The sequence below is a fragment of the Eptatretus burgeri genome, chromosome 1 (genome assembly GCF_056783735.1).
Source record: "Eptatretus burgeri isolate ZD-2024b chromosome 1, Ebu_testis_v1, whole genome shotgun sequence".
Classification (NCBI taxonomy): domain Eukaryota; kingdom Metazoa; phylum Chordata; class Myxini; order Myxiniformes; family Myxinidae; genus Eptatretus; species Eptatretus burgeri.
The window spans coordinates 90,691,347-90,718,846 of record NC_140961.1 but is presented as its reverse complement, the minus strand read 5'-3'; the positions used below and the strand labels follow the sequence as shown (position 1 = coordinate 90,718,846).

Genomic DNA, 27,500 nt, shown 5'->3' with positions numbered 1-27,500 from the left:
GGGGAGCGCATAGGTCTCCAGCAACTTCGTGAAATAGTCCATAACCACGAGGATATATTTATTTCCCTGGTGGGTGCAGGGCAGTGGTCCTAAGATGTCTATAGCCACCCGCTCAAGGGTGACCCACACTTGATAGAATTGAAGGAGGGGGCCCACATCCTCTGTGTGGGTCCCTTTTTAGCAGTGCAGGTCTCGCATGCTCAACATCAGTCCTGTATATCACGCCCCATATTCACCAAATAAAACCTCCGGCGGGCCTGAGATGTTGTTTTCGTCCTGCCCAAATGGCCGCCGGGGCGGGTCCCACGCAACTCTTGTAAAATTGTGTTTTAAATTGGTCTGGAACTATAATTAGCCAGGAAGTTATTTGGAAGGGAATTTCCACCCACTTGCGATACAAGATGTTATCTTTCAATTCTCGGGTCTTCCACTGAGCCCAGTAAGCCTTTGTCTGAGCTAAGAGGGGGGTGACTTCCCTGCCCGGACCCATTTGTACACCGGCCCCAATGCGGGAACTTCCCACTGGGCCGTGCTCCAAGCCAACTTTCCAAGTTCCTCATCTGCGGTCAGTGGCAAGGCTTGCCCAGCCACCCGGGCTGCACGGACGAAGATATTATGGGAGGGGTCTGCCAATTGGTCCCTGTCCTCATGGCATGTACAGAATTTACAGTTTTCTCCCAGACAAGGGCGTCGAGAGAGTGCATCGGCATTCCCATGGGCCTTCCCGGCTCTATGGGTCACACTGAAATCGTACTGCTGAACCTTTTCCAACCACCTTGTAATTTTGCCCTCGTGTTCCTTGAACCATAAGAGCCACTGCAAGGAGGAATGGTCAGTTCGAACCGAAAATCTCCGCTCATACAAGTACGGGCAGAAATGGTTCATGGCAGACAGCATAGCCAATCACTCTTTGTGAACGACACAGTATTTTCGCTCGGGCCGACTCGTGGCCCGACTGTAATACGTGATCACTCTTTCCACACCCTCCTACATCTCAGACAAAACTGCGCCCAATCCTTCCTGGCTCGCATCCGTGTCCAGGGTACAGGTCCTGTTATCAGTGGGAAATGCGAGAACGGGTGCGGATGTTAAACACACCTTCAATTTGAGGAAGGCATCATTGCACTCCCGTGTCCAATTAAACCTCGTCCCCTTCTCCGTAAGCTGGTGAAGGGGCTTGGCTATCTCTGCAATTTTGTCACAAAGCGCCGATAGTAGGAGCAGAGTCCCCAAAAAACACCGCACCTCCTTGATGTTAATCGGTTCGGGCTACTCCTCTACCACATTGACTTTACCTGGGTCGGTCTTCACCCCCTTGCAACCTATCACGTGACCGAGATAGACCACTTCCTTTGCAAACAAGGAACATTTTTCTGGGGTCAACTTTAACCCTGCCTGTCTGAGGCACCCAAACGCCTGGTCCAAATTAGGAATGGGCTGGGGGAATGTTTTAGCATGCACAAGACGTCATCCAGGTACACCAGGCATGTTTGCCATGGCATGCACACAGTACACGCTCCATCAATCGTTCAAAGGTGGCAGGGGCATTACACAAACCAAATGGCATTTCAGTGAACTGACACAGTCCCTTCCCTGGAGAAAATGCCGTTTTCTCCTTCCTTGTCTTGTCCATCTCCACCTGCCAGTACCCGCTGTTGAGATCCAAAGTCGAGAACCAATTTCAGCTTGAAATGGCATCTTGGGTATCATCAATTGTTGGCAGAGGATAGGAGTCTTTGAGTGTCACTTTGTTTAGCTGGGGATAGTCCACGCAGAAATGTGTGATTATTTTTAACCAACACAACAGGTGATATCCAAGGACTTTCCGAGGACTCAATGACACCTGCTCGTCAGCTTCCTCCCTCTTGTTCCAAGGAGCCATCGGGCAGGCTGACGAATAGGCCGGGCCTCACAGGTGTTGATCTGATGTTTCACCAGGCCGGTACATCCAATATCCTCGGGAGACAAAGAGAAGATTCTTAAATGCTGGTTAATTCGTTTGTGTCATGTCTCCCATTGGGTTTTCTCCAAATCTGCACTACTCCAGTTTACCATCTTAAAAATGGGATCGGGCCAATTCCTATCACATTCTGGAGATGCCCTCTGGGGTCGATCCAGCCAAATGTTCTCATCCCTCACCTCTGCGACATTAATAACTGGGGTGCAGTCTGCCATCTTCGTGCCCTGTCCTATATTGTGTGGATCTGTGCTAACATTAATTACCCTGGTGGCCACCACAGGCCTGTCAGTATTTATAAGGGTACGGCCCATGACTAAACCTGGGATTGATAGCCCCACCAGCTGCTCTAACAGACCACAGGGTTCCCGCCAGGTTGGGTGAGCCCACCATCATGCCGGGACTATCGCCTCCCGCACCCGGGGAAATGGTCACTGGATTGGGAGCCTCCTGCTCCACATTCTTGTCAGTGCTCACACCCCCTAGTGGCAGCTCTTCGAAACCCAACTGCATGATACCCTGGGCAGATCAATTTTACATTCGGTGGCGGTTAACAAATCCAACCCGATTGGACATGGGTCACACACCTCCACCACCCAAACCTCTGCTCTCTTTTTTTCATGAATTGAACTTCAGGGGTCAGAGCCATACCCTATGATGGGAGCCGATGGCCCGGTAGCCAGCTGCAGGCTATAATTTTCTAGACAGCGGATATCATTCCAGCCATCTATGCTCAAATCAAGGATCACAGGGCTGACAATCGTGGCGCTTGCTCCTGTGTCCACCACGGTGTCTACTCCTACGCCGGCAATTTTACACCCAATTGTCAAACTACCAATGACAATTTGGCCACAACAAATGACCTGTCGCATTGATGAGGGCACTTTTCCATCAACCACAGCCGAACATGGCCCTACATTGCCGGCACATACTAGATTTCCGGGCCCTGGTGGGGTGGGGGGGAGGGTGTTGAGGGCTGGCTCGTCCGGTCCATACAGTGTGGAGTTGTCCTTCCTGGATAGCGGTCTATCCCTGCGTGATGCTCTGCAGTCCCGCGACAGGTGACCAGTCAGACCACAATTGTAACAACTTACCTGGAAAGGTGTCTGCCTCCGATACTCCGAATCCCCCCCCCCAATTCTGTGTTTGTGCATTTATTGGCGGCCTACCGGGTGCCATCATCAGAGCCACCTGCCATGGTCCATACCTTGCCAACTGGTGGTTTACCATGCCCTGAACCATTTTCTTCAGGCCCGCGCCCCTTTCAGGGAATGCTCCTCTCGTGGACCCGCCGCTGTTCGTCGGGCCCACCTGTCATATCGCTACCGGGCGGCACCCCCCCCTCCCCGAGTCAGGGGCCTTGCCGCTTCATAGCCTACTGTGGCATCAACCGCCTGACTCATGGTGGGTGGGCGCCACATGGCCAGCTGAGCCCCACAGTCAGTCCCCAACAGGGCCTGAATGAAATGGTCCAGCACCAGTCTTTCCTACACAGACACTGCCATGTCCGCATATGTGATCCCGACTGCGCGCCAATTGTCTTGAGCCAATTCCCCCAATGGACTCCTGGGGTTTCCTTTTTCAGTTTGAGAGCTGAGTTGTCGCAAGCTTGTTCTGCTGTTCTCTGCCGAATCGGTTGTTTAGAGCAGAACGGAGGCTTGCCAGCATAATGGCCCCAGGGGGAAGGGTGGTAAGAACCTCGGCCGCCACACAGCGCAGTGCTGCTGCAAGGTGCATCCCACCTTCGTCCGGGCCACAACTGTTACCCCTACACACCTGATCGAACTGCGCCAAGTACGCCCTCAGGTCGCTCTTGCCATCATACAGTGTGAGCTGCACCACACGGCTTCCAAGGGTTCGAATCCCATACGCCGGTCCATACGGGACCGATTCTGGAGCAAATACTCTGGGTACACACGTTGTACCATGCATGGGGGACACATGTCTCCCATCTGTCCAACGACCCACTACTCCTGTCTGAGTCGATGCCTGAATGACATTTTCTCGCTCACCATCACACTCCATTCACGCACATTCCGGCTCACTCTCTCTCAGCATCTCTGCCCATCGCTTTCTCTGCCCATCACTTCACTCATCTCCCTTTTGATTTCATCGCCCATCACATCCATTTTTCTGCTCATGTTTTGGTCCATCATAGTTTTTGGTGCCTTGTTTTCTTCGCTCATCATTTTTATTTGTGCTTTATCTTTGATCATCATTTTAATTTGTGCTATTAATTGTCTCATGAACAACGTTGAGTCATTCTCGGGCTGCACTGGCTGCGATAACCCAGCATTCTGCACCATCGGCACTGCATTTTCCTGAGGCCGAGGGTGGGAATTATTTCCCATCTCTCCAATTGCTTCCTCTTCACCCTCCATTGTGACTTCATGCGGGTCCTGGATCGATTCCTTATCCATATTTACATCATCCACATGGCCCACCAGGACCTGCCCGTGTTGGTCCACCATTGTCTGCACCAATAAATTCAACAAAATTTTGGGCTAACAGCTCTGAATTTTGAGGTGCATGAAGCGCATCGCAGGTCGACTACCTGACACCAATTTATTGATCAAGGGGTTCGAAAAATCTCCCACTCCCGGACACCAGTTTGTTCCGGTCATGGGTACCGAGTGTATTACGAGCGGGTTTAATCCCCGTGTGTCCTGAGAAGAGCCGGACCTGGGGCCACCACTCATGATTAACTTCGTGATGATTAACTTCGTTGGGTTGCTTTAGAACCACGAATGCCACTCAGTTAACCACGAGTTCCAGTGTCCACCGTCTAATTTTGTCATTTAACTCGAGGTCATATGGTTAACTGAATGGGGAGCGCGCCCTCGGCAAAGCACCAATCTTATCTTGATTAGATCTTAATTTGGGTGGCCGAGCGTTTAACTGCTGGTGCATGCTGACTATTACAGGTCAATTTGTGTGGTAATTACCTCCCTGTCTATCTAGGTTCAGACAATGCTTGATCAATGGAAGGAAAGGACAAGCAGGGGCAGGTTGGATCATGAAGAAAGCAATTTATTAATAAGAAAATAAATACATAAAAATCAATCAAAATAATCATAAGCAAATAAATAATCAATTGGGCACTGAGAGAAAAAGGGACAAAGAGTAGATGCTTATCTCCATGCTTTACTTACCAATTAAACACAAGACAAGGGTACCCAGCAGATCATTTGGGTGGGGGGGGGGGAGAGAAACCGTCTCGCTCACCAAATGGAAGTCGTCGTACGTCAAATAAAAACGTCCTGAAATGTGTGAGCGTGCCTTGTCCATTGCCAGTGCCCAGCCTTGCCGTGAACACACTCACAATTAGGCTTGACCGCCAATCAAAGTCACTTCATCACCACCAGGAACCAGGGCATCCAAGAATCAGGTATGCCAAGAGCAGGTCTCAAGCAGAACGAGCATTAATGGTCCGAGCGTCACCCACCGCCTGGAGCCACCAGGAGCCATAACCGAATGACAGCTGTTTGGAGCTGTGAGATACTGTGAAGTGCTGAGGAACTGTGAGGCACTGTAAGGCACTGTGAGGAACTATGAGGCACTGTGAGGAGCCGTGAGGGGCTGTGAGGCACTGTGAGAAGCTGTTAGGCACTGCGAGGAACTGTGAGAAGCTGAAGGGTGCTGAGGCTGTGACCAACTCACTGGCGCCAACTGACTGGTGTGGACTGACTGACTGCAACTGACTGAAATACTCTCAATGCTGTCAGAACCGCAACCAGCTATCGCCAACGGAATGATGGTTGACTGATTGGAAAAGCCGTCTGACTGGATATCGCCGAAGCAACCGTCTGACTGGAAATCGACAAGAATAGCTGTTTGACTGGCTGAATGACTGACACCAACTGACTGGTTGTCGACTGACCGGAAAAGCCATCTGACTGATGCCGACTCACTGACGCCAACTAACTCTCAAAGCCATCGCCACCTGAATGGTCAAGAATGGACCTCTCATCTTCTTTTTATAGGCGGCCCGTCTGGGCAGGCAGAGACTCCAGCAAAATCCACCTTGCCCCATTTGCAAATCATTGCTCGTGACAAACCGCCCATCCCGTGACCATTCCTGTCCCACTAGGCCATGCCTATGGTGCTGGATGAACCGCAGAAAGCAGCCATTTGTCAGAATCACCGAGCGACAATGTGAAGTGCTCATAAAACGTCAACAACAATCATCACCTCAATTTTCAGCCAGATATGAAAAACAGCCAGTTAGCATCCATGGAGCTGATGAACGGGGTGTCAAACATCGATGGAAAAAGGTGAGTGCTGAGCCTCTGTTGGGCTAACAGCTATCGCACGTGCATGAATGTGTCTGTCATAAAGTGAAAAAGGAGCTTTCTTCAAGAGATGGAATCTATTATTTACCCTTCTCAACGCATCACATTTAGAATACCACCAGAAATGGGGAAAGGTCCATCCTGGAAATGCATTCAGGGATACAACTCTCTGAGGACCTGGAGGTTTGTATGCATTCATCGGATCGGATTCTGAAATCCGTATATATATATATATATATATATATATATATATATATATATATATATATATATATATATATATATATATATATATATATATATATATATATATATATATATATCTGCAAAAGTAGGTTTTCAGTAAGGATTATAGTGGAGTGTGTGAATGCCAGGAGCAAACAGTTTGAACATTTGAGGGATTAATGTTTATTATTGATATGTTTATTATTAGTATGTTTTTTTTGATATGCTCGTACAATTAATAAAATTCGTTTTGTGCACACGTTTTGTTTTTCATTACTGTATACCTACTTCTGCAGATATATATATATATATATATATATATATATATATATATATATATATATATATATATATATATATATATATATATATATATATATATATATACTTACATTAAAGGATTCGACGGTGGCGGGATTCGCACCCTACTCTTGACAGCCAAATGTTGAAGATTCGGCATCACTTAACAGCAACGCCGTCTCCGGGGTTATAACGCCGGCTGGCTCGGCACAGGTCTCAGGTTACGCGCCACAGATCACGATACCAAAATATACCTGTGCCTTGCCAGTTGGGGAAATAGACCCCGGTTACAGACTGGGTTTGTCAGAAACTAAGCGAAGTCTGCCAGTCCGTAACCATTTTGGTTTTAAATACAAATCGGTTGAATTGTTCCTCAGCACGGCACGAATAAACTCAATGCGGCAACTTTCATATGAATCAGCCAGATTTATTGGGGACACTGCCGGGAACACGACACAAGTAAAACATTCACGACAATGTTATAATTAATCTGTAACCCGCTCTTAACTAGGGAGCTACGGATTACAGGTTTCGAAGGGAACCCTAGCGAGATAAACCTGAGACAACATGCAGACAAGACACAGAGTACTTGGTGATGCCTCATAGACGAGAGGAAAAGTGTCAAAGGCAGGAATGCAGCTCGTGACAAGCCGATGTCAATGGATTCGAGCACCCAGCTCGAGCATGCAGCGTGGCAAAATGGCACTCGTACTCCTTCTCCCGGCACCACTTGTGCACCAGCGTCAGCGCGTTCAGCCCCCATAAGGTCGACGGCACAAGAGCGGAAGATCCATGGTGTGCTCCAGCTGGCTTTTCACAAGGTCCAGCATACAAATCCAGGCCTGGCCTGCTCACCAGATTAGGCCAAATCAGGGTGTTGGGCTCCGCATGCAGATCGACGGGACCACAAGAAGTGTCGAGCCGTACCGTGAGTAGGGACAGTCAGAGGCTCCGTCACTGGACTCCGGATGAACCTGTCGATCACCTCCTCATAAAAATCGATCACCGACTCCCCTCATGCAGTTCCTCCTGCCTTCCTGGCGGCCTTTTCACGAAAGCCGATCGCAAAAACCCTGATCGTGAAAGCTGAAAGGTAATATTGAATGATCCCCACTCATTCCTTTGTGGGTGTAGAGAAGTGTTTTAGACCCCCACAAAAAAAACAGAAAAAAACCAAATTTGATTTCTTCAAAATGCTAACAGGAGTTGAACAACACGGGGAAATGCCAGGTCCATCTGATACTCCTCAATACTGTAATCATTGCTGTGAGAAGTGAAGCAACATGAGGCAAGGAAAGCATGTGATAATGATTATGCACTATAATGATCAATATTGTGATCACATAAGTGCCATGACCAATATGCGAGTGAAGGGAAAAATGGGCACACTCAATTGGTCAATGCTGCCACCAATCGACAAGTGAATATTGCTGATATAAGATTTGCTGATATAAGATTTGCTGACATAAGAATACATAAGCCACATAAGATATATTTATTATAGTAGATGTGAAATCTGTTTGGCTCAATAACATTTATTCTGTATTATTTCAAAAGTGTGGCACTTTGCTCTGACAAAGGGTTGATGCCAGAAATGTCAGATTCTTGATAATTCTTCAACATGCAGAAATACTTGCTTTTCACTGCAGTTTACAAACTTTAATCAGCAATACATTGATTCCGTCCATGGAAATAGATAGGTGCTTTATTTTGATTTTCCTTCTGGTGTGATAAGTGGGGAGACTTGAAATTTGTCAGCATGGACTGATAGCATGGCCACATGGAAGAACATGCCTGTCAGGTCAGGGATGGAAGCATGCACAGGAGAAGTGCGTTGCTGCATCCACTTTCTGCTGGTACTCCAGGGGCCTCTGTCTGGCCATCCCCCAAGCAGATGCCTGACCCAACCCCATCTCCTTGACATGTCGGTCAACTTGCTGCAACAACGAGGCATGTGGTTGACCTGCTGGCCTCCTCCACTCATGAGGCTCCTTCGCTGAGAGAATCTGGTGAGCAGGATCAGTGTCAGGAAAACGAGGCACATGTCCATACAGCCACAGCTGACACTAACAGACTATACAGGTAAAAAAAAATCTCAACTGAGCTCCCCTCAGCAACCACTCATTGGACACAAAATCTGACTAGTGATAGCAAAGGATTTTACGAAGAGAACTGGAACTGAAGGGGTTAAGTCTCCATCTCAGATCATTGGTCAGAGTCCAAGTGTCACATTCATAGAGCAGGACTGTAAGAGAACAAGGACATAAAGACTTGCACTTTCATCATTCTGCATAGGTACCAACAGTGCCACACCCCACGATCCAGTGAATCCATGACTCACCATGGCCAATCCAGATGTCCATCGACCTCTGGCTCACAACATGCGGAGACCTGAATATCACTGAAAGGTAAGTAAATCTCTCTGTGACCTCAACATCCTCACCACAAACAGGTAAAATATGATAGCAGCATCCAATATGTCTTTAAAATCCTGGATCTTAGTTTTGACCAAGGAAACCCATAAACCCATTGACTCAATCTCCCTATTCAGCACATTGAGGGCCCTGGTCAGGATATTTAATGTGTCCGCAAAGATGACTGCATCATCTCCTCTGAGTGCCATCGGTGACCCCTGTCAAGCAGCCAAGGCCCTACAGCCAAAATAACGAATCAGTGTCAAAAAGAAAATCTGGACGAAGAAGGAAAAATGGACATTACTATAGGTAATGGAATCTGCCAGACGAAAAGGCATGAGGAAAGAAAGTGCGAATACCTGGGAACAGATAATCTGAACTACGCCTTGATAAGGATAATTTTAATCGGGAAACTTTAAACTCAAAGAAAAACAATATCCTTAAAAAGAAAATATTCACAAAGGAGGAACTAAGAAAAAAATATTTAAAAAACTGACGAGACAATAAGAAATGACTGGTCAACTATAAATGCCAAACTACCACCAATGCCAAAATGGAATGATGGGACATATGTTTGGGATGAGATTCCCAGAGTACAAGCTCCCAAAGAAAAGGAACAGCCAACAGAACTTACTGGGGAGACACAGAATATATAACAAGAGAGGAAAACAGAAACAGATGAGATTTCTAATTTAATCACAATATCAGAAACAGAAATTGGGCAACAGTTTATAGCATTGAATCAAGAAACAAAACTGAAAACCCTACAACAGGGCCAGAGAATGAAAAGAGGAAATGCTGCAACAGCATCCCGAGAGAAAGATCAACTTGAGTTTACTCAGATCAAATAGCACCTTTGCAAACAAAACAAATAACAGCAACAATGATAGATCACAACGAGGAGTAAAATAATGGAAAACAGAATGAATAAGAGGAAGAGGAGGTTGACAATGAACAGGATAGGTCAGAAGATGAGCTAGCTAATAAAATAGAGGAAGACAAATGAATATCACCCAAGCAAAGACCACATTTTCATCGAATAAACAACAATAAACAGTTGAAGACACAAGTAAGGAGATGTTATGGAACAATAGACCAACTATTGTTAAATTAAACCAAACTCGAAACTGCAGGCTCCGACAAACCTACTTATCTACAGCCTACAAAACAAAAAAAAGTCTTATCTACAAAAAGCCTTTGACAGTGTCCCACATTCATGGATTATAAAATGCATGGAACATGCAAAATTGACCCCCAGATAGTCACACTAATTGAGAAAGCAATGACACTATGGAACACAACTCCTATGGATACTGCCTTGTGTGGAAGGAAAGATAGAAATCCCAGCAGTAAAGATACAAAGTGGTATCTTACAAGGTGGCAGTCTTTCCCCCCTCTTGTTTTGTCTGGCTCTGGACCCACTGAGTAACCTCATCAACGAACAAGGACATCGATACAATCTGATATGCAACAGAAAAATGACCAAAGAAACAAGAAAGGTTATACACCGACTGTACATGGATGATCTAAAAGTTTGTCCCAAATGAGAAGAAATTGGCAGCTCAACTAAAACAGTAATCGGAGGACATCCGATTGGAGTTTGGTCTTGGCAAATTCACATTTGTACAAGGAAAAACAAAAAGAACAGACAAAATCTCAATCCATGAAAGCACAACAATACAGGAACTAGAAAAGAAAGCATCCTACAAATACTTTGGAATAGAAGAAGGCCCCTATATACAACACAAAACAATGTATAAAATAATCAGCAAAGTGTACATCTGCAGAATAAGACTAATTCTGAAGTCGTCCCTCTCCCCAAGAAACAAAACCAAACCTATAAACCAACTTGCATTGCCGGTATTCCAATATAGCTGTGCAATTATAAACTGGCCACAATTGGAGAACAACAATCGAGGCATCACAGCAAGGAAAGTTCTAACTAGTCACAAGATATTCCACAAAAACCAATGCATACCGATGTTGTTCTTACAAAGGTGGAAGGGAGAAGGTGGTTTGATGGAGCTTAACTGAGTGCACAGAACAACGTGTGTCGGACTCGCAGAGTATGTCAAAATCTCAACTGACTATCGGATGACATTTGTATATGAGCAAGAAAACAACGGACCAGAAAAGGGATCCTTAATCCATTTAACAAAAAATTTCCAAAAAACAGGTGCAAATTATGGATACGACACAGGAAAATGAAACAGAAACAAACACAGCCCAAATGATTGCAAGAAAAAAAAAAGAAAACACCAAAAAGAAATATCAGCAGATCTACTTTGAGAAATTGGAGAATGACAAAAGAGCAGGAAGGTAAAAAAAAAAAAAAAAGAGCTTGAAAGGATAGGGATCGAAGAGGAAGGTTCTTTGGAATGGCTCACAAGAGGTCAAATTAGTTGGGATGGAGAACGAGTCATCATCAATGCCCAAGACCACAGACATTACACTAATCTTTTTGAAGAAACTGGTGGGATTGAGCCAATCGGACAAATGCAGGTTTTGTCAGAAAAGAAACAGAAAGTACCAGTTACCTTCTCTCAGGATGTAAAAAAACTCATGTCAGAACAGCTGTACACTGAAAGACATGACAGCATCGGCAGAGTAATCCACTGGCGCATCTGTAAAAACTTCAACATCCAGTTCCCAGAATAATCATGGAAACACAAACCACATCTGATCCTCAAAAATGAACAAGTAATGCTCACATGTGAGAAGATGATCCTCTCAAATGTGAACATTACAAACAAAGCATTGCATCTGGACATGGTGCTCAAACACAAAAAGGAAAAGTCAGCATTGTTGATCGGACTTCAGTTCCCAATGACTTCGGACTAAATGCCTACAGAAACCAGGAAAATGACCAAATACCAGGATCTAAAAAATGAGGTGGAGGATTTGGAAATTGAAGAAAGCTGAAATTTTACCAATGACAGTCGGAGCGACAGGAATGATAAAGAAACCCCTTGCTGAGTGCTTAAAATCATTTTGGGGAATATCACTATAAATGAGCTACAAGTGGAGGCTGTGAGAGGTTCAGTGAAGATTCTAAAAAGAGTCCTTGGAACGAGGCTATGAGAAAGAAACCTCACAGTTTGGTTTGTGAATCAAAATCCTTTACCAAAAAAATAGGAGGTGGAGATATTGAGTTCTGAGAGAACTCCCTCCCACCTCCTAAAACCCTCAAATGGAGATAACAAGAACACCCCATCTATGAAAATCTGGACATCAGCTAAAAATAGCAAGGGGGATCAAAAGTAGAAGGGAAGTGATCAAATAGAGAGACCACATTATCTGTCTTTGATGAGAAAGACATGTGCCCTGTGCTTATGCTTCTTCCCGGGAGATGCCGATGATGTTGAGAACAATGATTCCACAGCATCCAAGAATGTGAGGTGTAAAGTCAAGGTAACCACCAAGAGGGGGAGAACAGTATTCCATTGAGCAACAGACAAAAGCTTTATTAGCTGTGAAAAATTCATCGTGACTGAGAAATGATGTGGCATGATGGAGGATATCCAGTCTATCGCTGGCTTTGAATGAATCATGCCGTCTGCCCAGGAGAGGTCTCAGCAGATGGTAAGAACCACAAGTTCAAAAGACTAACTTACGTTACTTTATTGGACATTCAATTTAATTACTCAACAGGGGGCCTCTGCAAATTTAAGAAAATGCATAATCCATCCATACATCCATTGGGACCACACTCTATGCAGAGTGTTGGTGCTGCCTAAGCAATCTCCTGAGCTATTGGGCACAATCATGGACAGGTCGCCACTCTGACACAGGATACTCGAATGGCCCAATGATCCCAGCAAGCTGGTACTCATTTCTCCAACCTCAGAAGGATGACAGGTTGAGTCAACCCCACCTGGTAATAATTCAATTGCCGAGCAGGATTTGAACTCAGGACCTAAGGATCCCAAGCCTGCCACCCTAACCATTAAGTCAACACCAGGCTATAATGCATCATCAAACACGGATAAATGAAACAAATAGATGTAATTTCATACAAAACTGCGATGTTAATCAACAGTCTTGTAACTAGAATGGCACTCAGAAGAGCACATACCTCCATCAGGCTGAGCAATTTATGTTTTCTATCCCATTGATAGGTCGGATCAGCATCCTGACCTGAAGCAAAATCTAATTGGCTTGTTCTTGCCAACTACCCAACTCATCCACCAAGTTTTGTTATCATCCGTCCACAACGTTTTGAGATATCGTGCTCTATTGTTTTTGGTCCGATCTCTCAAAGGTGAAGAATCACTTTAAAAATTCTGGAATCCAGATCTGGATCTTCACCAAAATAGCAACAATTTGTTGTTGTGACACTCCCAACATGTCAATGAAGTTTCGTCGGAAAACGTCCACAACATTTTGAACTAGAAGGGCACTCGGCAGAGTGCATCCCTCCGCCCTGTAATTCCTGATCCACGAGAATATATCATGCTCAATACATTTTTGAGATATCATGCAACATGTCGTTTTTGAGCCCGATCTATTCAATGGTGAAGAATCACTTTAAAATTCCAGTAGTTGCATCCGGATCCAGATCTTCACCAAAATAATTTTGTCGTTGGTCACACACCCAACCTGTCCACCAAGTTACATCTGAATGCGTCCAAACTTTTTGAGATATCGTGTTATAATATTAGTTTAGCCCTTTCTCTTAATGGAGAGGAATCACGTCAAAACATTATCAGATCTTGATCCGGATCCGGATCTTCATAAAAATTGAAGCATTTCTTCCTTGTTACACATCAAACATGTCCACAAAGTTTCATCTGAATGCTTACACAACTTTTTGAGATGTCGTGCTAGATATCTTTTTTGGTCCTATCTCTCAATGCTAAAGAATCACTGAAAAAAATTCTCGTCATCGGATCCGGATCCAGATCTTCATCAAAATCTAAACAGTTTGTCCTCGTCTCACACCGAACCTGTCCACAAAATTTCATATGGATCCATCCACCACTTTTTGATATATCCTGTATACAGACACAGACAAACAGATAAACAGACAGAAAGGGGGTGAAAACATAACCTCCTTGACCTACTGTGGCAGAGGTAAAAAAACACACATCAAAGGGATGGATGGACATGAAGATCAAGACAATATGGAAAATGATGATGAATATAAATCTCCACAAGGTAGAATAACGATGGGGGTCTGCAACACATCTTGACCATCGGCTTCTTTCTTTGTGAATATTCCCTCGAGCAGCAATCCAGAATGCCAATGCTGAAAATCCTTAAAGCCAGATGGCAAATCTGAGTCAATGAACACAGTGTTTTCCAAGCCTCTGTTGTTTGTATTCCCCACAGATACGTCGATCATTTTGAATTGCAAAGTTGAGGCTCGTGGAAGTGCGAGAACATAAAATGGATAAGGACATAACAGAACAAAAGGAACAGCAGAAAGGGGGGGGGGGGAACACCAACAGCATGGTTGAGAGACAAAATACAGGGAGACTTGGACAATTCAGGGATGCAGGGAAGAATGAAAGTTAGGGGAGGATGCATGGCTCCCAGGAAACAATCTCCCAGGAAGGAAAGACAGGAAATTTAGAAAGAGGTGGGCTTGGGGAGGGTTAATAGGGGTAGAAAATATCATGGTTTGGGATGTGGGGAGGATCTGACATGGTGGTGAATAGCTTTCTTGAACAGAGCAAAATATGAGATTGAAGAAAATGTGGAAGTTGCTTCCACAGGAAGGAAAAAAATGAGGAACAAATGAGTGAAGGTGAGCATTGATTCTGGATTTTGGGAGTTTCACCAGAATGGGGTTGATGGTGGACCACAGGTGCCCTGCGGAAAACGACAGCAGGAGAGGGGAGGCAAAGAACAGAAAGAGCAGAGGGTGCAACACAAGAAAGAAGACAGTAGAAGACAGAGAGACCAGAGACCTGTCTGTGATGCCAAAATGATAGGCCCGTAAACTGTTTCATCAGGGGAGATTCCAGTGATCTTCAAGGCCTTTGTTTCCACGGTGTCAAGTTAAGCAAGGTGTGAGGCAGGGGAGCCATCTCAGAAGGGAGAGCAGTACTCCATCAAGCTGTGGATGAAGGTCTTGCAGGTGGATAGGAGTTCAGGTGTGCAAGAAAGGACCTTGCATGATGGAGGATACTCTGTCAGCGATGGCTTTGGAAGTCAACTTTGAAATGTGGATTTTCCCAAGATAGATCATGACTGAGAATGAGACCCAAGAGTTTGTAGTGACTGTATTCCTTTTAGATGGAAGTTGAGAAAGGAGAAGGGAGGGTTTTCCATATGATTCTTTTGGAGAGGAGATAGAGATAGAGATAGAGATAGAGATAGAGATAGAGATAGGTCAGGATTGAGACACATTCCAAGTTTTTATAATAGTTTTTGATCACCTTGTAATTCTGTCAAGGTCTGAAGAGAGATAAGAGGTTGCATGCCTACGTGAAGTATGAAGGATGTCAAGGCAGAGGGTGGAGTCATCAGCAAAGAGATAAAGAGGATTTTCCAGAGTGAGAGAGATCATTGATAAAGAATCAAAATAGAACGGGGCCCAGAACACTCCCCTGAGTGCACTCCAGCCTTGACAAGGAGAAGAGATGAGAGGATTCCATTGAGAACCATACTTTGGGTACGAAAGTAGGGGGAGTCAGTAACCCAAGAGTGGAGTTGTCCTTGCATGCCATAAGCAGAGAGTTTGTAGAGAAAGGTGGGGTGCCAGAAGGTATCAAAAGCTCAATATATGTGTAGAGAGACAGCCCTGATCTCACGTCTGACATTTAAGGCATCCATATATTTTTGGGAGAGTAGAAGCAGCATGTCCAAGATAGCTGGCTTTGAGGTTAACAATGGTAGTTAGCAGCACCGGGCAATCCAACTGACTGTAGAAGCAACTTTGTCGGGGATCAAAATGTGCTTAATGATGTCCTGAAGGAAATGAACAAGAGTATCTATCGACAGATACTTGATAGACAACAAAGTTGAGTGGAAGTTCATGGAAGCAACAGGCGACTCAAATGCAAGCACACAACCTATCAAAGGAAGCTCAATATGAATCAACAGTTACCTGCTCTGAATTTGAATTCATGATTGGAAATGAGCTGTTAGAGAAAAAGGAGCATTTTATGTCAACTATGATGATGAATTCCATGACCTTGTTGAAAATTTGAAGGAAGCTGGTAGGTCTGGAGTGAAAGGGATCGGTTTTTGCATCTTGTTTCTGTAATGCGGTGACATTGGCTGACTTCCAAGGGGATGGAAGAGGGCCGAGAACAATTGACAGAGTGAATAAAGCAGAAAGAGGATGTGCAAGAGCAGCAAAACTTAGTTCTTATGAGAATTTGTCATTGGGAGAAATCCAGGTCAGAAAGTTGACAGATTGAGTCAGTCCCATGGAGTTATAGAAGTCCTTTGCTGAAGTGCCATGGCTGGAGATACCAACACCCAGCCAAATGGCATGATGACAATTTAAATCACCACTATTGAGGAAGAGAGAGTTGAGATGAGTGGTTAAATGTTGGTATGTCAGTGGTTCTTCACCTTTGAACCATCACACCCCCTCAAGTAGTTGGTCCTTGCCTCCACCCACCCCCCCCCCCCCACCTCACATATTCAACAAAATGATGAAATATCCCTCATGAATTATAAGGAAAAACTGAAAAATGCGTGTTTTTAGTTTTTTAATTGAACAAATAATTCTGTATTAGCAACATTCACATACACAGCATATTTAATGAGATGACATTTATAGAGATACTTGTCATTGCTTCTGAGCTACCAGATCTTTAATGTGTGGTTGAATGCCAGAGAGAGCACAACGCAAGTCCCCTTCAACGTTCAGCTTGTTTCTGTACTTGGTCTTGACAGCAACGAGCGTGGAAAATTTTGCTTCACAAAGATATGTTGATCCAAACATTGTCAGAATCCGAAGAGCTTGATGTGAGATGAAAGGGTAAACAGAGGAAGGTGCATGACGCATAATGTCTCTAGATCCAGTTTTTTGAAGTCTTCTTCAGCCGAGGAGTTGAACTTTAACTCAAGAAATTCCTCTTGCACTTCGTCTGAAATATCAGCCACTTCACATTGAAATGGGTTCCTAATGAATTTCCAGGCTTCATGCTTCTACTCTATATCCGGAAAGTATCTGATGAATTCTGCTTTCAATTCAGTCAGATGAGTAATTATTTGTTTCTTTAACTCAGAATCAAGGTAACTGTGAATGAGAGCAGAATCCAAGTTAACAAAACTGCCTGTATTTCCATCCTTAATTAGACATTACCAGAGGTCGAGTTTGGCCATGAAGGCTCGAATGACGTCATGGTGCATCATTATGTTGATGTTTTTCCCTTGACGTTTGAGGTTGATGGCATTCAACGCTTCAAAGATGTCCACCAGGTAAGATAGAGAGAGCAAAAATCCTTTAGACTGGAACTTGTCATGGAGATCTGCGTTCTGCTTCGAACCAAGAAATGTTTCTACTTCTTGTCATAGTTCATAAAGCCGTGCAAGCATGTTTCCTTTCGAAAGCCATCGTACGTTTGTGTGGAAAAGCGAGGCTTGATGTTCAGAATCCACATCCACACACAGCTGTTTGAAGAGACGACTGTTTAAGGCTCCAGCTTTGATGAAGTTGACTACCTTGATAGCCAGGTTCATGACGTCCCTCATTTCAGCAAGTAGAGTTCTGGTTGCTAAGGCTTCACGATGAAGGATACAGTGCGTACCTCCTGTATAGCAAATGGACTTTTTTCTGTCACTCTTGTTATGAAACCAGATTGCAAACCAAGCATGGCCGGAGCGCCATCAGTATCCACCTCAACCAGCGAGTTCCACGAAAGTTGATTTTCCTGGAAGAAGTTTGATACTACTTGAAAAATATCTGTTGTTGTTGTATAACTTTTCATGACATGGCAGAAGAGCATTTCCTCTTTTACATTATTGCCTAACATGAAACAAGCAAACATCAGTAGCTGAGAACACTGAGCAACATCAGTCGTTTCGTCCAACTGAATGGCAAATACAGGACAAGCTCTTACTTGGTGGAGAACTTGATCTTTGATGTCTTGAGACATTTCATCGATACATCCCTTGACGGTATCGTTTGATAGAGAGATTTGGGAAAGCTTGTTTGCACTATCCTTCCCCAGAATGAGCTCTGCTGCACGCAGTAAACTTGGTTTTATGGGAGTCTCTCTGATGTTATGGCTATTTTTGCTCTTTGCAATCAACATGGCGATCTCATAGGAAGCCTCAACAACCTTTGAAGTCTGTTGCCGAAATGCTCCACTACTGTCCATCTGAGCTTGCTTCAAGGACTGCCTTTTTGTTTCAAAGAATGCCTTGGGTTTGGCAGCGAGAGCAGGATGCATTGTCTTCAAATGGTGTTCCAAGCATGTGGGCTGCAATGCTATCATTGCTCAGAGTCTTGTAGCATATTACGCACTGGGGTACCCCTTTGGAGGGTACCCCAGTGTCACCCCTCTGTGTCACCCCTTTGGAGGGACACAAATCCAAATCGAATATATTCGTCAAGATACTTCCGCTTTTTTGCACTCATTGCGAATGATTAAGTTTGAAATGCGTATTGCAAATCTGCGAAAAAAATTTTTTTGATATTAAAATTAAATATAAATATAAATTTTAATATTAAATTTAAGTAAATGTTACATTTTTAAATTAATTTTAATGCACAAAATGGTAAGCCGAGTAGCGAATAGAAAACGAAAATTATTAAAGGCGCTATTTTTTTTAAATGTTCATCATGATATTATGCAAATACTTGTGAAAAGGATTCCCAAAATAATTAGAGAAATTCCTACTTTTTTCTCCGGGGTCATGCCCCCGCTGGAAATTACTCATGCCCCCCCCCCCCAGGTTAAGAGTCAATGGTCTATTTATTTGAGGGAATGAGAGAGAGAGAGAGAGAGAGAGAGAGAGAGAGAGAGAGAGAGAGAGAGAGAGAGAGAGAGAGAGAGAGAGAGAGAGAGAGAGAGAGAGAGAGAGAGAGAGAGAGAGAGAGAGGCAGAGAGAGAGAGAGAGGCAGAGAGAGAGAGGGGCAGAGATAGAGGCAGAGAGAGAGAGAGAGAGAGAGAGAGAGAGAGAGGCAGAGAGAGAGAGAGAGAGAGAGAGAGAGAGAGAGAGAGAGAGAGAGAGAGAGAGAGAGAGAGAGAGAGAGAGAGAGAGAGAGAGAGAGAGAGAGAGAGAGAGAGGCAGAGAGAGAGAGAGAGAGAGAGAGAGAGAGAGAGGCAGAGAGAGAGAGAGAGAGAGAGAGAGAGGCAGAGAGAGAGAGAGAGAGAGAGAGAGAGAGAGAGAGAGAGAGAGAGAGAGAGAGAGAGAGAGAGAGAGAGAGAGAGAGAGAGAGAGAGAGAGAGAGAGAGAGAGAGAGAGAGAGAGAGAGAGAGAGAGAGAGAGAGAGAGAGAGAGAGAGAGACAGAGAGAGAGAGAGAGAGAGAGAGACAGAGAGAGAGAGAGGCAGAGAGAGAGAGAGAGACAGAGAGAGAGAGATAGAGACAGAGAGAGAGAGAGAGAGAGAGAGAGAGAGAGAGAGAGAGAGAGAGAGAGAGAGAGAGAGAGAGAGAGAGAGAGAGAGAGAGAGAGAGAGAGAGAGAGAGAGAGAGAGAGAGAGAGGCAGAGAGAGAGAGAGGCAGAGAGAGGGGCAGAGAGAGAGAGGGGCAGAGATAGAGGCAGAGAGAGAGAGAGGCAGAGAGAGAGAGGGAGAGAGAGAGAGAGAGGGATATATATATATATATATATATATATATATATATATATATATATATATTTATCACTACATATATATATATATATATATATATATATATATATATATATATATATATATATATATTTTGTGATTATATCACTGTATATATATATATATTTCGTGATCATATCACTGTATATATATATATATATATATATATATATATATATATATATATATATATATATATATATATATATATATATATATATATATATATATATATATGTATTTTGATATAATCACGAAATATATATATATATATATATATATATATATATATATATATATATATATATATATATATATATATATATATATATATATATATATATATATATATATATATATATATAGTCATCACTATTTAGAAGATGGGACAACACTGAGTCAAGTGTGAGGTGGGAGCAGAGGGGAAATCACAGGCAAATCTACACCAAGAGGTGGGAGGTGTAAAGTCAGTACGTAGACAGTGAGAAATTGAGTTATTGAAGTAAAAGGCAACACTGCTGCCAGGATGGGGTTCAGGCCTTTCAAATTGAAGGAGGCAATAACCAGGGAGAGAAACTAACGAGTAAGCCTTAGATGTCTCAGGTCCACTCTGTTATGGACAGGAAAGAAGGTGTTGTTGGCAGGGTGCAGGTCTGTGTAAAGGTCCTAGGAGAGGTAGTGGAGCCATGAGAAGCTGGAAGTGCATGTTGCATGTGGGTGTTGGATTTGGGGGAAGCTGAGAAGGGGTGTTACGAAGGGGAAGCTGAGAGGAGCTGGGATGAGGGGAAGGTGAGAGGGGGAGGGGGGCGGAACGATGGGGAAACTCCAAAGGTGTGGAACAGGAGGGTAGCTGAAATTGTTTTGGACCGGGGGGGGGGGGGGCTTCTGAGAGGGGGCAGGACAAGGATGAAGCTGGAAGCCAATGGGATGAGGGTAAAGCTGAGAGGGGGTGGGACAATGGTTAATCTAAAGGGAGGTGGATAATGGGAAAATAGAGAAGGGGTGGGTGAGGTTAAGATGGGAGGGGGTGGGGTGAAGGGTAAGCTTTGAGGGAATGGTGTCAGTGGGAAGCTTAGAGGGCACGGGGTGAGGGGAAGCTTTGATGTGGAAATAACAGGTGAGCGGAAAGCTTTGAGGGGGAAGAACATCACCTAACAGCTTAATTTCTCCTCCTCCAAAAACTGTAGGAGCATTTTTCGTTCTCTTATATCAGGTTCCATAAGTCTTATTTCTCCATTCTAAAGGTGGACAATATTGCTTCTTCACCCAGCCATTAAAAAACATCAATGGAACAATAATGTTCCATTATAACAATGGAATAAAATACTATTGCTTCAAATCCAAGAGCAGCAATTTATTGTTGACACTTTGAAATGCAATGCAAAATACACCAAATCTCAAAATGTACATGAAGAAAACATGGAATAAAAGTATGTACTGAATCATATAGAACATTTGTACAAATAATCCCAGGTCGATCCTGCACACTCTTCCAGTTTAATTTACATGGACTTATTTTTATGTTGTATTTATGTCTTGTTGCTGAGCTCACAATTGCATGTTGTTTCTGAAGACAACTTGAACTTTCTCAAGCAGATTCTGTATTTTTGCATTGAGGTTGATTGGGAGCCCATCCCTATTTTTTCAGAAGGATGAAATAAACTGGCCTTCATGAGCAAGTATAGTTTTTCATTCTAACTGATACGAAAGCTTTCTACTGCATAACAACATTTACACAGAAAAGCAAGTTTCTTTATCAATTAATAATCGATAACACCAAGCATCCAGTGCTTCAATTTCCTTGTATGACATACGGTTTCTCTTGGAACTATTACAAAACTCTATGGCAATTGCAATCAACGCTTCCAGGCTTTGACATAAGTAGCAGTGTCAATCTAATTTATGGTGCTGGTTATTTACCAAAATGAACAGGAATGATTAATAATTCACTTGCTCTAAACAAGAAAGAATGGCCTTTAAAATAGCTATTCAAAACTGATTTGAAAGACATTGATTTATTTATCGTGCTTAAGAGTAATTATCTTTGTATCCCTTCTGCTTCATTGTACTTTTATTGACTTTTTGTAAATAAAGTGCCTTTTCCACATTAAACCCATCAATTAATATATTACAGTCTGTTTGCCATTTACATCCCGATAAAACTCCATGAACTATCTTTATGAAATGAAACAAAAAAAACCCCACAATTATTGAAATAGGCCAACATAGTGTTTCTAGATGAAATGCAATTATTGTACACATTCATTATTGGCAGTGTATTCATGACACAAACAGCAAACTAGTAACATGATACAGATTAAAATCTATAGTTTTCTTGTATGTTCTATTCCATGCACCATCTCCAGAGTCTCAAGCCCTTTTCCCTGATAGCGACTTAGAAATGCTACATATTATGCCATGGACGTTCCTTCTTCTGGAATCGCAATGTCAATGGTTTCCAAGAAGACACAAATGATTAACAGGATGGGCTGCATCCATGCTCCACAGATGTCACGGATCACCTCCATTCCAGACTCGATGGCAATGGTTATCTAAAACAATTTACCTGCTGACTTTGATCGAGGCCTCAAATGGCCTGCACCAGCAAGCCTGGATCTTTATCTTCTCGTGGGGTTTATCTTAAGGAGCAATTATACAAGTTGGCCACAATAACTCTTAATGACCTAACCCTCTGAAAAGGAGCATCAGTTTTATGTTAGTGTCATAAATAAATTTGTTATTAATAAATGTGTAAAATTATGGTGCTCACCAAAAAATTATTCACCAAAAATAAATGACGATAATATGTACAACATTATTTTTTTCAATATTATGTAATAGTCGATACCACACAGACACCAAGAAGTGCGAAAATGTCTTTCAGCTGCTTGAAGCTTTATTCATTTCCCTGGAAAAAAAAAAAGAAAAAAGATTAAAGCAACTATCAACAAATGCACATTTTCACAAACAAAATAACTTTTACATTTTTCTCTTTTAATCTGTAAACTAATGCGTATCATACATTAGACTCAAGTTAAGGCCACTCATTTGAGGTCGAAATTTCACTTTGCTCAGATGCATATCGAGTTTATCATATAAAGTGATATAAGTTTATGCTTATGATGGAAATTATGTTTCCAAGACTAAAACTGCAATTTTTTTTGTAAAAACAAGTATACTGATTCCATTATATTTAGCTCTCCAACATGTCCATGCATTGAACTCGCATTCAACCTATATATTACTAAAACTCTCATCTTGTATGTATGTATGTTCCCGAAATACAGCCAAAACGGTACATGATAGTGCAAAAAATTTCAGCCCACATTACTCACCATTCTCCTGCGGTGAGCAGTATCAAGTTTCGTTCAAATCGGGCAACCAAAAAATTTAAAAAGTAATTCCCGATTCAGTCAAGTACTCTTTGGGAGAATTTGATCAATGCAAATAACCTCAGCGGTATAGTTCACTGGAGCTATCTTTTTTTTTCTTCAAATGATTTATTAAAAATCTCAAACATTTCGTATAGACAAAGAATGATTTATTTTTAATCATAAAATAAACATCGCCATTTTGATCTCATACTTCCGTGTTCATTAATAAATAAAAGTGTTTCGAAGATTACGCAAAATAATTTCTTCGACTTTCTTTTTTCTGTTTTTTTTTTCACATTGATGCGCAATATCAAGTTTCGTTCAAATCGGGCAACGAAAAAAAAATATTAAAAAATCAATTCCTGATTCAGTCAAGTACTCTTTGGGATTATTTGATAAATGCAAACAACCTCAGCGGTATTGTTCGTTGGAGCTATCCTTTTTTTAATTTATTTTTTTTAAATGAGTTTTTTTTCTCAACCGCTGTCACAAGGGGAACCCAACGGGTTCACGAGTCATCTAGTGAAAACTTAAAAATTACTCAGGAAAAAATGAATGATCCAAATTGTGTTTGAGTAAATTTTCTTGTGAGCAGAGAATGAATGCAACATAGTGAAGAATAAATTTAATAAAATTAAAATACATGATGGACAATAAGAAAGAATACAAGAATGACTGCCCTGTGGTCACAACCTGTAACGATATCCGGGAACAGGCCGATAGAGAAATGTGCATTTAAAGCACTTTTAAAAGATTAACAACGTGTTTGGGAAACACACATTTACTGTGGCATTAAAGGATTAACTCGACACCACTTATCCATGTTAACCTCCACCATGGTTATATCAGAATGAAATTATTTGTCACACGGTCACAGATTGATTAACTCCAATATGGGGCTGGTCAAAAACTATGCAATGCTGTTGTTTTTTTTTTTAGTAATTTATGTCACGTAATTACTGTGCATTCTGACATACCATGCATTCTGACAGGCTTTATTAAACCTTTCTATTTTTTAATATTTGATTACATTTTTCAGGGTCCCTCATCATGAATAACAGTCAATCACAACAAAGCCAATTGAAATCTGATACAACAAACCCGGGCAGTATTTAATCAGCAGAGGCCTACAGGCCTAATATCTTAGGCCCAAGATAGCGGTCATAATATTTTGTCATGGCACGTGTTGGGTAGAGTCAAGTGACAAATGTGGGTCTAAGATATGAGGCACGTCCGGCAGATGTTCGACCAATGGGTGCACATTTCAAAAATCGATTACCAACAACAATAACAACAAGAAAATGATAAAACTGATGGATCTATGCAAGATATATATATATATATATATATATATATATATATATATATATATATATATATATATATATATATATATATATATATATATATATATATATATATATATATATATATATATATATATATATATATATATATATATATATATATATATATATATATATATATATATATATATATATATATATATATATATATCAGCAGCTTACAGCTCACATACTTCCCAAACCCCAACTACCAGAGTGACAACCTCAAAATTAAGCTTGAGAAACATGAGGAATACTAGAAGGGCACTCGGTAGATGGCATACCTCCGCCACACAACGCCTGATCCATGAGAACATATCGGGCCCAATACATTTTTGAAAAAACATTCAAAATATCATTTTTGATCCTTTCTCTCAATGGTGAAGAATCACTTAAAAAATTGTCAGATCCGGATCCAGATTAAAAAAAAAAAACGCATGGGGAAAGAAAAGTTCATCTGAGGTAACAGTGGTGATAATAACTCAAAGAGAGACATGAGTCTTGCACAATCTACATATGCATGAAAAAGATCTTCAGAGAACATCGAAAAAGGACATGCCTCTGTATTAGTTTCGCTAAACCGATGTAGTAAAACATTGGAAGGCAGCACCATATGGGTGAGTCTCGAGGCAATATCACAAGTCCTTTGAACAATTGGTGAAATATACATCGCTGACCATTGCGGATGGGAGGGAAGCCCAGAAGGCAGTTTTTCTTTCCATCAAGACCTAAAAACATGAAGGACTTCAAGTGGTACCTGGGCTACACACCCTCAAAGATATGATGCCAGGTTTTCCTTCAAGATATCCTGCAGAGAACCAGCTGCTCCTATTGCAATCATAAAAAAAGAGCATTGTAGAAAAGGGGTTCTTGAAGGAACCTTTTGCTGTTATACATCTCAATTTGCTGAGTTATTGAAATGAACTGCCAGGCATACAGGACACCTTGGTATAATTTGAGGGAGCAACAGGACATCAATATGTTGCAGTTGCATGAAAAAGAGTTCATGGTTGTAGCCCAGCATACCAGCATGTTTCAATATGAGGCTCACAACGGATTTCCATGGCAAGGCCTCCAGAAATATAAAATGATGAGCAGTAGAGATACAGAATGCCATCAGCCAACAAAGAATGTCCACAAGTCCATGACCCCCTTCTCACAGTGGAAGGCAAATAGTCTCTGGCTCAAGGCAATGTTTGCCATCCCAGAAAAAGTCAAGTAAACATTTTTGGATCAATGACACCAATGTTACAGGTGGCTGCAGAACAATCATCTTATGGCATAGCAGAGGGGCTACGAGGTTGTTGATGACCAAGGCACGGCCTCTGAAAGACAAAGCAGACAAAATTCCTCTCCTTCTATTCATTTTATTGTTAATTCTGTGGAGCAAACCATCCCAATTCCTTTTGACAAAACCGGGGTACTGAGATGGACACCAAGGTACTTCACACATTCTTTTACCCATGTCAAATTCATCGGGGGAGATGGAAGGCCAGAAGGGAGCATACAACCAACCCAAACTGCTTTACATTTATAACAATTAATTTGTGTTGTACATGCTTAAGAGTAGACACGTAGACACTCGAAAAACATAGAAATATCATTGTTCTTGGGAACAGCAGCACATACATAATCAGCTGAAGCTGAAACAATCACAGGCTTTGCTGATGGAATCACGGGAAATCCCATAAGAGAAGATCGTAAACGAATCAAAAGAGGCTCGATGCAAAGAGTACAAGATTCCAGAGAAGGGACAACCTTGCCAAATTCCCCTCCCAATCCGCAAAAGTAGACAGAGAACATCAGTGACTTTAATCAAGCTAAAAATGTGATTACATAATAAAGTTACAAAATAAATTAAAGATGGCCCAAAACCAAATAATTTTAAAATGTAAAATAAATATTCATGGTTAACAGAGTCATCCCTTTGCCTGAGCAATAAAAAAGAGACAAGTATAATGTAGTTGAATTTCACACACATCCCACAAGTCTCGTACCCAACAAAAATTATCGTGCATAGATCTGTGCATAACACAATACGATTGATCCTGATATATCACTGTGCTTAAAAACAGTCTTTACACGGTTAGCAAGTGCTTTGGAAAATATTTGATAATCCGCACAAAGAGATATTGGGAGCCTTTTCTGTATGAGTTGCAGATCCCTCTTCTTGAGGATAAGGCAAACAACCGCATGTTGACACCTAAGGGGTAATAAGCCCTTATGGAGACTGTATAAAAAAAACTGAAAGCAAAGCAGGACCAAGCATATCCCAAAAAGTTTTATAAAGTTCAGTTGGCAACCCATCAAAGTCAGGAGCCTAATGGTCAACAACACCATCCAGAGCACTTTTCAGTTCAACAAAACTAACGTTTTCATCCAAGAAATGTCGCTGATGCTCATGTATCTGCAGTGAATTATTTGCAATATTTTGCATTGCAGACATATCATTTGGCAGAAGGGAAAACACACTCTCAAAATAAACTCAAACAAAGTGGACAATTTCTGAATTGTCATCCAGAATATGCCCATCACTCCACTGAAGAGTAAGCAATTGCTGGCTCGCCTTGTTTGTCTTCTCAAACTTAAAAAAAAGTCCTTACAACATTTGTATGCAGATAGTAAACCACTGACTCTCAGCCTGACTAAGGCACCGATACATCTTGAACTAATTCCTGAAGCAGAGTTTGTTTTTCAGAGGATTTGGCGGTTTTTATCATCACTGAGGTCCTCATCCCCTCTCTGTAGACGAAGAATCTCTTGTTTTAAGGTGTTGATACAAAATTGTTTACTTCGAAAGCAATTTGTTTTGTATTCCTGACAGAAAACACAGATTTGCACCTTCGCATTG

The 27,500-nt window shown here is 42.2% G+C and overlaps 1 protein-coding gene and 1 long non-coding RNA gene across 2 annotated transcripts in view; one reads left to right on the top strand and one right to left on the bottom strand.

Annotated features, from left to right (window-relative positions):
- LOC147034939 (uncharacterized) overlaps positions 1-27,500 on the top strand; it is a 202,761-nt gene that overhangs the window by 129,527 nt on the left and 45,734 nt on the right. The window lies entirely within an intron of this gene.
- The window catches only part of LOC147034938 (transmembrane protease serine 2-like), a 115,691-nt gene continuing 109,453 nt past the window's right edge, over positions 21,263-27,500 (bottom strand). Inside the window, exon 13 of the mRNA XM_085891513.1 lies at positions 21,263-22,837. Coding sequence (XP_085747639.1) covers positions 22,826-22,837 — 12 coding nt within the window. The 3' untranslated portion in view covers positions 21,263-22,825. The remainder of the gene's footprint in view (positions 22,838-27,500) is intronic.